The 13,171-nt window shown below is 40.8% G+C and overlaps 1 protein-coding gene across 19 annotated transcripts in view; it reads left to right on the top strand.

Annotated features, from left to right (window-relative positions):
- dnm1a (dynamin 1a) overlaps positions 1-13,171 on the top strand; it is a 50,101-nt gene that overhangs the window by 9,344 nt on the left and 27,586 nt on the right. For 14 of the 19 annotated variants that reach the window (XR_013910386.1, XM_026173721.2, XM_026173718.2 and 11 more), the window contains exons 2-10: positions 2,411-2,484; positions 4,241-4,390; positions 4,515-4,718; positions 4,870-4,968; positions 5,977-6,137; positions 6,244-6,386; positions 6,503-6,638; positions 8,774-8,841; positions 10,273-10,411. Coding sequence is in view for 18 of the 19 variants with exons in the window: in XM_026173721.2 (XP_026029506.1) it covers positions 2,411-2,484; positions 4,241-4,390; positions 4,515-4,718; positions 4,870-4,968; positions 5,977-6,137; positions 6,244-6,386; positions 6,503-6,638; positions 8,774-8,841; positions 10,273-10,411 (1,174 nt within the window). In the remaining variant the exon portion in view is untranslated. Of the gene's footprint in view, positions 1-2,410; positions 2,485-4,240; positions 4,391-4,514; positions 4,719-4,869; positions 4,969-5,976; positions 6,138-6,243; positions 6,387-6,502; positions 6,639-8,773; positions 8,842-10,272; positions 10,412-11,652; positions 11,792-13,171 lie in introns of all 19 variants that reach the window. The other 5 variants (XM_026173722.2, XM_026173717.2, XM_026173734.2 and 2 more) reach the window with 1 other exon arrangement.

Below are 13,171 nucleotides of genomic sequence, written 5' to 3'. Positions count from 1 at the left end.
CACGTCTTTGTTGATAGTCGTTGATAGTCAAAGCTTGCTGATCGTGGTCTAAGAGATGTGCTGGATTAATATCTGCACAACTCAGCAACCTGCAGTTTTAGGATTTATGAGATTATATCACACGGTTCAGTCTTTCAGAAAGGGACACTTTCTTCAAGTTAGAAATCCTGTATTATCTGGGTTTTTTTTAGTTTTTGGATGAATTTGAGAGTATCTTACTACCAATTTCTTGCTTGTTCTCTTATAGTATTATGCTGTTGTGCTTCTTGGCCAGTTCCACATCATAAGAAGAGAACAAGAAGAACAATTAACAGGGAAATGTTCATTATTGAGCTTAAAGGTGCTGGTAGGCAGATACTTACAGCAGTTTAAGCACAGACAGATCAGACTAATGATATCTCAGTGTAACATCCTTATGTGCTTTTTGACAGACTTCCCACTGTGCTCACCAACTTTCACATCAGATCGGTGAATTCGTCAGAGAACACAGCTCAGACCTGATTAACTCTCATCTCATGACTCCAAGCTGCCTCAGGCTTTGCCTCAGGTTCAAACAGAGACCTCATCTATTTCTTATGAATGTTACATTCAGTTTCCCAGTGTTGAGCTCTCTCATCAGATACTGAACAGTTTGTCTTTGCATTGTGCAAATTGAAAACGTTTTGTAGCTTGATTGCATTTGTGTCATTAAGCTGAGGTGACTGCAAGTAAGGTTCACTTGAAACTGTTGGAGAGAAAACTGGAAAACCTCGCATCGCTGAGAAATTGGTGTCACATCAGCTGAGGGGCACAGGGTGTAAGAGGTGAGCTGACGCTGATGCTGCATCTGAATAGCTCCAGGAAAAAAGAGATATTGTGCAATGGAAAGCATAGCTGTCCGACAGGCAGGCATCTGGATGAGCTGCTTTACAGCTCAGACACACACAATCAGTGTCAGTAGCTGTATGCAGAACACATTCATTTGCATGGACACATACAGTTAATACCTCAATTCAATAATCAGAAATAAGCAGCAGAAATAAGCATATCAAACACCTGTTTCATTCTTAATTTGTCACCCTTCACGTGATTTAGCTGTGATGTTCATTAGTCATGTTTCGGTGGTTTTTGGTTAAAATATACTGATTCTTTAAAAAATTAAAAGCATCAAAACACACAAAACTAAACTCTAAACGGTTCCATGAAGGCACTGCCTATTCAACGAATCATAAAGTGGTGAGTGGCAACTGTTAAATATTGGTCAGAATAGTAATCCAACTCTTGGAAACCTGCAATCTGTCTGTAAGCCACCAGATGGCAATAGCTGTGGTTGCAATAAAAAGTCTTCCCATCCTATAGAGATCTATGGGAAAATGACTCTGTCTTAACCTCTGTAAACAACTTGCTGCAGACTTTATGGAGTCACTCACTCATTTGGGGTCATACTGAATAAAACATTAAATCTGTTTTGTAAATCTTGATCATACCTTGTTTCAGAATGGACGATCACATGTGGTAAAAAAAAAAAAAACCAGGACGTCTGCTTGTTCACAACTAGTCAATCAAAAGGCATTAGCCAATGAGCAATTTTTCTGTCTGTGGCTGTAGTATGGCATAAACATAAACGAACCAGCCGTCTTCGCTCCTTATTTAGGGTTTGGTCATCACACTCGAGGCAGTCATCTTTGGACTATACAAGGGCCACTAATCACAGCTAATGAGCGCGTGCACACTCCAGTTAGCATATTCTTTCTCACATTATGCAGCTGTTTTATTAAAAGCAAAGAAACTTGATTTGACTCGATTTTCACTTAATACCTGCTCGCTGCTCATTGCCATCACATTCCGAAGACTGTTCTTACAAGCTGTAAACTGAATGAATTGAATTGAATTTAAATTACTTCATTTTATTCAACATGACGATTTGCTGTCTCTCAGGTTTAGTGACCTGCTGAAGGGCAAAACGAGGAACATGAAGATGTCAGTTTGAATCTATTTTCGTTTATTTCATACGACTAATTTAAAAGTTAGAACAGGGTCTAACTGGTAATGAAAGAGTTTTTAATTTGAGACATAATTCAACATGTATCAGTGATGGATCAACTGAAGCTTGACCTGTATTTTGTTGCTATTTTATTGCTTATTTCCTGCTGTATTGAATGCACTCCCAAAACTGATCCCTGTAGAAAACAGCTAAGTGGCCTGGTGGCCTCGTTATTTTCATTCACTGACTCTTCTCTGTTCTTTTCTCCTGCTGCTGTCACATCATTGATGACACAACCTTTCATTTTTCTGAATGGATTTGTTTGCTTTTTATATTTGGAGTAAATTATGAGGATGGCACAGTAACTGTACTTTGTTATTGTAGCCCTGCAGCATTGTGGTTGTTTTCACTGACCATCATCTCTGCCATCCATCTGTTGTGTTGCAGGGATTTTCTTCCCCGTGGCTCTGGCATTGTGACCCGCCGTCCTCTGGTCCTGCAGCTGATGAACTCGCCCACCGGTAAAGCTCACCAAATTCCTTTGAAATTGCATAATGGTTTATCTTGACTGCTTCACTGACTGGCTAATCATATTTGATATCTACAGCTGATCAGACAGCTGTTCTATTTGTACAGAAATCTTGACATCTTGAAATCTGTCTTGACATTTTATTGGGAACTGTGCATCACTCTGAATACATGTGGTAAAGATGGCTGATTTGAGTCTGTTTATTCTTATTAACCAGTGACTCTGAAAAAGCCGGAGAGCTACTGTAACGGTGATTGCACTAGTTTTCTTGTGTCTAATGCTTTGAAATAAGTAAAAGGTATAAACATAATACAGTGTTTAATGAATTTATTACACGACCTGTCATAAAAACAAGAAAAGACAAGTATTTTACAAATGTGTCAAAGTCTGTCATCTGGCACAGTCTATTTCATTTAAGACTAAAAGGAAGGTTTTCACTTACTTCTGTCCTTTTAAGTGCGTCTCGATTTCCTAAAGTCAGCATGTAGTTGAATGAACTGCATCTTAGTTCACTTCACAGATTTACATTTAACATCTTTGTGTCAACAGAGAGTCCAGCTGCCTTTAATATTTTACTTCTACACTGCAAAAACTCAAAATCTTACCAAGTATATTTGTCTTATTTCTAGTCAAAATTATCTCATTACACTTAAAATAAGACACAATCAGCTACAGGGCAACATTTCAGTAAGCTAAAGGAACTTGTTTCAAGACAGTGAATCTTGAAACTAGAGAAAAACTAGAGATTTTTCACTTGTTCCATTGGCAGATTTTTTCACTTATTTTAAGCTAAAATATCTTGTATTAAGTGAAAAAATCTGCCAATGGAACAAGTGAAAAATCTCTAGTTTTTCTCTAGTTTCAAGATTCTCTGTCTTGAAACAAGTTCCTTTAGCTTACTGAAATGTTGCCCTGTAGCTGATTGTGTCTTATTTTAAGTGTAATGAGATAATTTTGACTAGAAATAAGACAAATATACTTGGTAAGATTTTGAGTTTTTGCAGTGTATTCCAAAGGCTGCCACATCCACATCCCTCTTCATTCTCTTCAGACACAGGAGCTTCATTCTTGGCCAAACCTTCCGTCTCCTCTCATCACGTTCTTGGCCTTTATTTATTTATTTTTATTTGTTTGAAATGTAGCTGTTATAACATCCCCTGTCATTTTATTATTTGTTGCTGAGCCTTCCTGGAAAGACACAACACTTGGGAAAGTAGACAGCTTTTAACCCACTCTCCCATCACCCACCCAACCCTGGCTCCTCCTGGAGTCTAATAAGTCCCCCTATCCTCAGAGGAAAACCATCCGTGCACATTTGCCATTCTCTCTATAGACTTGCGATGACATCGTCCTCCCGTTACCATAGTTACACGTTGTTACATTGATTCAGGATCTAGCAGAGAGTGTTTTCTCACAGCGTAGTCATGGTGCGAATCATAAATTACTTTGCGTTAATCTAAAATCAATACGTGGTCGCAGCAACCGTTACTTCATGAATCAAGCTCTAACTGAGTTATCTAACAGTTTTTATCTGTCTTAAGTCTCATCCAAGGACACATCACTTTGCAGCTGAGCGTCGTTCACTATGATCGACATTCAAAACCTTTAATTTCCCATGAACAAAAATCATGTTAAAAGGGTTTGATTCAACTCTCTGTTTACCGTCTTTGCTGTTCACCTCACCGGATCTTCTGATATTCTGTCACATTACTTTCATTTGTGTCTCACTTTTTTGCCGTTTCTTCCAGAATTCGCCGAGTTCCTGCACTGTAAGGGTAAAAAGTTTATAGATTTTGATGAGGTCCGGCAGGAGATCGAGGCGGAGACGGATCGCGCGACTGGAGCCAACAAGGGAATCTCCCCTGTGCCCATCAACCTGCGTGTTTACTCTCCGCACGGTGAGGCTGACGCAGTTTTATTCCACACACACTGAAGATTTAATCTGTGTGTAGAGCATCAATAAGTTTAGTTTTGAATTGGCTTTGTGTTTTCTCTTCTTTCTTTTCTTTTTTACCCTCACAGTGCTGAACCTGACACTTGTGGACCTGCCGGGGATGACCAAGGTGCCGGTGGGTGACCAGCCTGCTGACATTGAATTTCAGATAAGAGACATGTTAATGCAGTTTGTCACCAAGGAGAACTGTCTGATGCTGGCCGTCTCCCCGGCCAACTCTGACCTGGCCAACTCCGACGCTTTAAAGATTGCCAAAGAGGTCGACCCTCAGGGTGAGTTTACACACATGTAAAGAAGCTAATAGGAGTTTTATAAGTCTTTGAAATGATGTTTCATTTATAATTGCTCTTTGTATCATCCTAGTTATTTTTATACAGATGCACATAATGAAATACTGTTGGTAAATTTGCGTGACTGGGTCAGGTTTAAGGACCATCGGTGTGATCACCAAGCTGGACCTGATGGATGAGGGGACCGATGCTAAAGACATCTTGGAGAATAAGCTGCTTCCACTCAGGAGAGGTGCGTAATACCTCGACAGCACGCTCACACAAAAAGTAGCACCTTTTCTGTCTCCTTCAGGTCGGTCGCAACGACGCACTGTTTCCCCCTTGTGGTAACTCAGAGCTTTTCAGTGCTTCCAACATCTGCAACGAAGAACAGAAACAGGGCCAAAGGATGTGGGAGAGCGTGTAAGAAATCAAAAGACAGACAAAGGGGTGAAAGAGAGGAAGAGCTGGAAGGAAAAGCAGGGGAAGGGGCAAAGAGAAAAAAGCAAAAACACTGTCTTGGAAAATAACTCGCATGTAATTTGTGAGCTGCCCTTTATTGCAATGTGCTGATGTGGTGCTTTTCTTTTCCATTTGCACTTGGTTAAAACCCAGGCATGTGCTTTGGAATATTTTCCATTTCCTTTGTTTTTTCTATACTTTTCCCCCCTCTCCCTTCTTTTTCTCCCCGTCTCTCTAACGCTGTGGATATGCACATTTACAAGGCTGCTGGCTCCCAATTGCCTTAGTTATAGAGCATGAAACAGCTTTTAACTGAGTGATGCATGAGGAAGCTTAACTGGAGGTGAAACAGGATCCTTTTGACCTAACCTCTCCTGGTTATTTCGCCGCACTTCTTTTTTTTTTTGTCTCTCTACGCCTTAAAAGAAGAAACGCATCCAGGAATTCTTTCTCTCTTTCTGGTTTTATGCAAATCCCTCTTCCCCCTTTTCTCTTCTCCTGTCTATATTCTTTTAAGTTGAGGTCTGAGGTCTCTTAAAATGTGGTTTAACATTATTAAACACATGTGAAACAGTTGGGTCCTTGGAGGGGCTGTTCAGACCTGAGGACATGGGTAGAAAATAAAAACCCAGAAAAGTTCAGTGTTGCTCTAACACAAGTCTGTATTATCTTCCAGACAAATTACAATACCCGTTTCAAGTCTGTCAGGAAACGATCAAAGGAGTTGGATGGTTTTCTCTAAATCTGTCAGTGTTTTAGGGTTTACTGTGAGTGTGGAGCTCTCTGTCTGCTTGTCCAGGTTACATTGGTGTGGTGAATAGAAGCCAGAAGGACATAGATGGAAAGAAGGACATTAATGCTGCAATGGCTGCCGAGAGGAAGTTCTTTCTCTCCCACCCGGCATACAGACACCTGGCTGACCGCATGGGAACTCCCTACCTCCAGAAAGTCCTCAATCAGGTGTGTAAACATGTGAATGTAGTGAGCCCATTCCTATGTATTCCCAAAACACTATTTCAGTTTTCTAGTGACCTTATTCTGATATTCTGACCCTTGACCTGCACAGCAACTGACCAACCACATCCGGGACACCCTGCCGAATCTGCGGGCCAAGCTGCAGAGTCAGCTTCTGTCCATCGAAAAGGAGGTGGAGGAGTACAAGAACTTCAGACCTGATGATCCGTCTCGCAAAACCAAGGCTCTCCTGCAGTGAGACAAAGCGCACGCACACACACACACACACACACACACACACACACACACACACACACACACACACACACACACACACACAGAAATGTTAACATCTGCACCTTTTCCTGTAGGATGGTGCAGCAGTTCTCGGTGGATTTTGAAAAATGCATAGAGGGCTCTGGGGACCAGATCGACACGGCCGAGCTGTCGGGTGGTGCCAGGATCAATCGCATCTTCCATGAACGCTTCCCCTTTGAACTGGTCAAGGTGTGTGTCGGTTTTGAGATGTCAGGAAGTTATGCGAAGGGTTTATATGGCAGTTTGGTGTCTTAGAAACCTTTCGATTATATTGTACTTGTTATTGTACAGTGTAAATCCAGTGCTGTTCAAAAGTCTTGAGCCGCACCTCTTTTTGTGTGTGTGTGATGCTAGGAAAATGGGAAATAGGTTCAGGGCTTTGTTTTAAAACATGGGCAAACATACATAGAAATACAGTATATAAGGCAAAACAAGGGAATTTCTCCAATTCTAATGATCATATTAGAAATTCAGTATTTGGTATGATCACCTTTATGATCTAAAAACAATCGGAAATGAAGGTAAGAGTTCTTATAATTTCTTATAGTATTCAGGATTCATACTCAGGCTTCTTGAAGGACATTAAAAGCTCTGTGGATGTTGATCCTACACTGCTTCAATAATGTTATGGTCCAGGCTCTGGGAGCCCAATCCATGGCTGACAGTGTTTCATTGTGTGTTTTTCTATCCAGGTATGCTTTTACTGTATTGGCAGTGTGTTTTGGATCATTGTCATGCTGAAAAATTAGCCACTCAATCAAAATCTGACTTTACTTTCCTGCATTTATAATTCGATCAGTTTTGACCAGAATCAAATTGATGGCTTAAATGCAACTACAGCAGGTTCAGAGTCTCTTCTGTGTTTTAGAGATGGCTGTAGGTCCTCGCCATCCTGTGTCATGTCTTCACTTGATTTTCCCCCCCCTATTTCTTAAGGATGTGACTTTTAGATTCTGTTCATCAGCTGATAGACTCCACTTGTCCAGTTCCCTCATATTTTTTTAAGCCACACTGCACACAATGCTGAGATATGACAAGTTTTTAGACATGGGAACTAATTATGTGTGCTTGAATAGGTCAGTGTTAAGCAGCTCAACAAACAAAAAACATTCTTCTGAAAATGGCCCTGGGACTGGGTCAGGACTGGACTGAAAAAGCAGCCAAAGAAAAACTGTGGAAGACCTTCAGAAAGCTTGGAAAACTCAAGACTACTTTAAAAAAATACAAGAAAGTCTATCTCCTTGTAAGCTAAATCTAAACAAATGAAGAGTGGCTCAAGTCTGTAAATCAAATAAATAACTTTGGATTAGCAGTAATGTTAGTCAGCTGCATATTTCATTTGTTCGGCAAATTAAGTTTGTTAGGGGGAAAGAAAAGTAGGTCTCCTCACTGGGTCATGATTTATCAAAAGATGCATTGCTAAAAAAAACCCTCTATGTAACAAAAAGCAAGTGGCTCTTAGTTGGATCTCCAAACATGGACAGCTCACTCCAAAACAGTCTAGTTCGTTTTTGGATGAACTGTCTTTGTAATAACTCTGTGTCTGTATTTTAGACACTGTCGACAGAAAAAAGGTCCTAAAGTCAAGTTTCTCTCAGTCTCTTTAAATCATGACATTTCTCCCCTTCATTGTCCTGCTTTCCTCGCCAAAAGGAAGTGCCTGAGCTTCTTCGCCCGGACGTCTCCCACCTTACCTCTCACACTGTTTCTCTCACCCCATCACCATTTCCATCCACTTTTAAAGCCTCCCCTTGCCTTCTCTGTCCGCCTTCCACCTTGTATTAATCCTCGAGGTCTTTGCTTGCTCCCTCTGGTCTGGTTCATTTTCTCTCACAATATGCCCGTCCTTTCTCTTCCCCGCTTTTCTTCCCTGTCCTCTCTCGCCCTCCCTTTGAGGATATAAAACTTACTGTCTGTGACCAAGTTGCAAAAAAATAAATAAAAATGCAGTGTTGGTTTCCCCTGAGGTAAAAAAAAAAAAAGAGCAGGTTGCTTCCTAACCAGAAAACTTACTCAAAACACAGAAAACTCTCAAAGCCTGCCAGATACATTAGAAGCCGCAGCGAGTAGCTAGAAGTTAATTCATCATTATGTTTTATTTGCTTATGGTGCACGCTTCAGAGAAAATATTCAATTTTGAGTAAAAGCAGGGGAGAATGTGGCATCGCAGTAAATATCATGGAGATACTTGGACAAATATATTAAAAACAGATGTTGCAGGAATAGTCAACAAAGTGACATGAAAGCGAGCGCTGAGTTAGGGAGAATACAAAGTCTGCATGTGCATGTTTGACAACATCTTCCTTTCTCTGTCTGCCTTTCAGATGGAGTTTGACGAGAAAGAACTCCGCAAGGAAATCAGCTACGCTATCAAGAACATTCATGGCATCAGGCACGTCCGCCTTCCAGCTCACCCTCCACCCTTCCCTCTCTTCTTTCTCTGCTTCACCTCCCATCTCTTTGTCTCAGTCACATCTAACCTGCAACTACCCTCCTTGCTAATCCAAGACAGCAGTAACACAAATTGAGGGCTCTGCTGCACACTAAGGTTATACAATATACTTCAGCACAGGGTTGTTTGGGAACAGACGCAGCTGCTGACTGCTGGGTACCCTCGTTTTTTATGTGGTTGCACATTCATGCTGATAAAAGGGCTTTTCATCTCTGTACCTTATTTCTGGGATGTTCTTGTTCCCTCTTCCTGATGATGTGCATGTTTACTGTCTATTTTATTTCACCCCAAAAATTCGGCTAAGCTTTGATTTAGAGTTTTGTTTGTCAAAATCAAACTACGGTATATGGCAAAACTTGTGGGTTTATATATATATATATATTTATATTTATAAAACATAAATGAGCTGTGCAAAGAAATCATATTTAATATATTTCCATTAGTGCCAAAATATTTCGGATTTCTATCCCTTCTGGTTTCTACTTCGTTCATGTATGTGTCTTTAAAATACCAGACAGATGTTTACCAGGATGTAAAAGCAAGATAAAAAAGAGTTGCTCTTCACATTTTGGTGTAAGAAAATCATGCTTCTGGTTTGAGTATGTTTTAAAATAAGGAGAGCTGAGCAAAACACAACAATTATGTGCAACAAACACTTATAAAAAAAAGAGTAAGATAACATGTAGACTAAACAGGATAATACAAAAAATCAATTTGTTTAAATGTGGATTACTGCACATACACTGCTTAACAGTTTTATTAAACCACCACTAACTTTAAGGTTAATTCCACAGCAGCCCTAAATAACAGTACTGGTTACTGTATAATCCACCAATATAAACAAGCTCTTTAATTGAAATTATATAGTAAAATTATTGTTGTTATCCTTGAATTTTCAAATTGATTGTTTTATTATAAAAAGCTAATAAATAGTAAAGAAAATTATTATTTTTATCAAGATGACAAGTTACAGTTCTTTTAGTTAAATTGTTTTTAGTTTGAAACTATTTTTTAAAAAGTCTTTGCTTTTATGACAGGTGCTTTATTACATTTGTTAAGCCCTGTATGTAAAATACTTGCTGTGATGCTTGATTATAAAAGGTATATGACTAATGTGAGTGACACGACGGCCTCTTTGGTCTAAAACAATAAAACAATAACTGAATATTTGCTGTGTAGGATCACATCCCGGTTCCTTGCCTTTTCTTGTCTTTTGCTGAATTTTTGCCAGAAGTGGAGGGTAAATCTTTATAATTAACACTCTCCTCTCTACCCAACCCTCTTTATTCCTTCTCTTTTCTTTCTTTCCAACAACTCCTCCTCTTCCTCTCGTCTTTCGGCCCTGTGGCTGCTTCTCTCTGTGTCGGGCAGAACTGGCCTCTTCACCCCGGACATGGCCTTTGAGACCATTGTGAAAAGGCAGATTGGGAAGATTAAAGAGCCTTGCACCAAATGTGTGGACATGGTCATTTCTGAGCTAGTCAATACAGTTAGGCAGTGTACCAAGAAGGTAAAAAAAATAAAAGCTAGCACTTTTTTCCTTGCTTTCCACCTCTTCAGTCCCTCTGCTGTTCGCTCCCTTTCACTCTAACCACCTGACTCCCTCCAGCCCTCGCTGCTGTTGGACAGCGAGGGGACGCCTGGAGCGGCAGGGTGGGCTGCTGTACGCCTGCCTGCCCTACCTTACTGTAGTACCGTGGAGGGTTTGGCTGGACAGGCTGGCTGTGGTAGATGGTTGTGCTGAAGAAACAGAGTGGGGACGCTGAGCGATCATCAGAATACGTCTGCCTTAGAAAGCTATCAGAGCATTCAGTGATGCTCGGAGTAAACTGATGGGTAACATCACGAGGGCAACACCCTTTCCACCTTTTCTAGTGCAAGCTAGACAAACACATACACATAAAATCCTGTCTTTCGTTTCGAATACCTGGCAGGCGTATTGGATGACCTCAGTATCCGAACTTTCTCGTGTGTGAGATTGCAGCCGTGCACCTGCAGCTGACGGGAGCCATGACAATTACTGCTTAACTTCATGCCTCAGGGGCTGCACTCTGAGCGAAAGATGAGAGAAAGCAGGGCCAAAGAAAAGAGCAGCAATCTTTATCCACGCGGATCGGCTGTAACCAAGCAAGTTCAAGAGCGCGACAACGCTGGGATGATAAATATCATGATCGGACTCCCTCTGGAAGTCAGAGGAGAGCTGGGTGGAGAGGGGTTCGACACCAGGGGAGATCAGGCTGTTTTGGCTGGAGGTTGGGGTGCACAGCTGCGGTCTCGTGGTGTGTTGCTTGGAGTTTTTGGCTGGCAGAGTCACGCAGGCTGGGAGCTCTTTCTATTTCTTTCAGTCTCCTCCTCGTCTTCTTTGTTCATAGAGAGAGGCTCCAGCACTGTCCTGTTTTAGGATGGCTTTAGGGGGAAACCAAATGTCTCACTTGCACTTTCTTCCTTCTGTGCTGTTTATCCCCCCCCCCCCCCTGCCCACCCCCCTCTTGTCTTTGTCATCTTCAATCTGTTCTCCTGCTTCATCTCCAATTTTCACCTGCCTCATCTGTTTACTGCCCCTCTCCCTCACCATCTGTTCTCACGGCTTTCTTTTAAATTGGTCTCATCTTTTTACTGTATTTCCTTTCTACCTCCACTTACAACTCTTCATTCGATGCTTTTAATTTTCCTCTTTCCCCACCTATTTCTTTCGTTTTTATTTCTTTCCTGCTCCTTTCTCTCTCTCGTACTGCCTACCTATCTCTACAGGACGGGGCTATTCACCCCCGACCTGGCTTTTGAAGCCATAGTGAAAAAGCAGATCCAAAAGCTGAAGGAGCCCACACTGAAGTGTATAGATATGGTAGTGAGTGAACTCACCTTCACCATACAGAAGTGTAGCCAAAAGGTAAAATGTTAAAGAGAACAAAGCCACTTTCATTATCTCTGTTAATCTTACAGGTAAGGGTAGACTGATAGCTGGAGTTTTTTTTTACCCATACTTTATATGAAGAGATATATGAGAGACAAACAGTATTTGTATCCAAAAAACACCTTGTATATTATATTTATTGGTTATAAGGAAGAAAATCATTTTTTAATGCAATGACTGGCTAAAATAGCGCCAATGCTATATTTTATACATGTTAAATAATGTTATATGAAGACTATGCATAAAAAGCTACGTTGCTGTGCTAAAGTCTTATATCTTTATATGGGAAAAAGGTGCAGCGATTTATTGAAACATGTACAAACATATGTGGCAATGCAGAGCTCGTACAATACTAATGACGTCAAAAGGCTGCATAATTAAATGGTACCACATGAGCCACATTGTGCTGCTCTGTAAAGAGAGTAGTGCACAAGTCTGATGCTCCAGAGACTCCACTGACTACACCGTAATCAGCTGTGATAAACATAATCAACAATTACAACGTCTTTGATTAAAAAAAGCATTTTTTTAATTAAAAAAAGACACAAAACCCCCCAAATTAGGACATTTTTAAGTGACATAAAATGTTGAGCAGTATTTGTAAACCGACCCACAATAAATAAAGAATGAATGAATGAATGTAAGTTTTGAAACACACTAAACTTTAATCAGCACTTATCAGTCTATCCTTGCTCCTTATGTAACCACGTAACCTTTATTGTAACTAAACTATGGTTATCATTTGGTTTTTTTGTCGGTTATATTGACAACCAAGCACACCGCATGTTAGACAACTTTTTGGTTTTTTTCCTCAGTATATTTCATGATGTCTAAAAACCGTTTGATTTAACCGGATTAAAATCACACCTTTTCTGTCTCTGTCAGTGTGGTTCAATATACCGGAGTGACTGGTTGTGTACTTCCACTCATTGACTAACTGACGTGATTCGAGCGTCTCTTTATTTCTTCTTTCATTTCTCTTTCGTCCTCTCCGTCCCGTCGTCCTGCACAAACCTTTGAATGGCTGCTTCCTCGCTAAGTGACTGACCAGCACAGAGTAGCAGTGCCGCCTCCTTTGGATTTCTCTTCACTGTCACGCTTTTGCAGTTATTTCACTGTATCAAAAAGATACTGTAACATAATACCCAGTGTTTGGGAAAATCCACAAAGGGGGTCAGTTTGAAGTCTTCCCACACCTCCCCGTCCCCCACCCTCCACCCTCCACCCTTTCCCTGCTTCTTTGCATTGCATGCCAGCCTGAATCTCTTCTCTCCACTGTTTTTTTTTTTCAGTGTCAGTTCTGAAGTCACTGACCGCAGCAGCAGATTTTGACAGATCGTATCTGTCGTCAAGTTG

Source organism: Astatotilapia calliptera, chromosome 7 (assembly GCF_964374335.1).
Source record: "Astatotilapia calliptera chromosome 7, fAstCal68.1, whole genome shotgun sequence".
NCBI lineage: Eukaryota > Metazoa > Chordata > Actinopteri > Cichliformes > Cichlidae > Astatotilapia > Astatotilapia calliptera.
The sequence above is the reverse complement of the archived record's forward strand: the minus strand, read 5'-3'. Positions and strand labels throughout refer to the sequence as shown.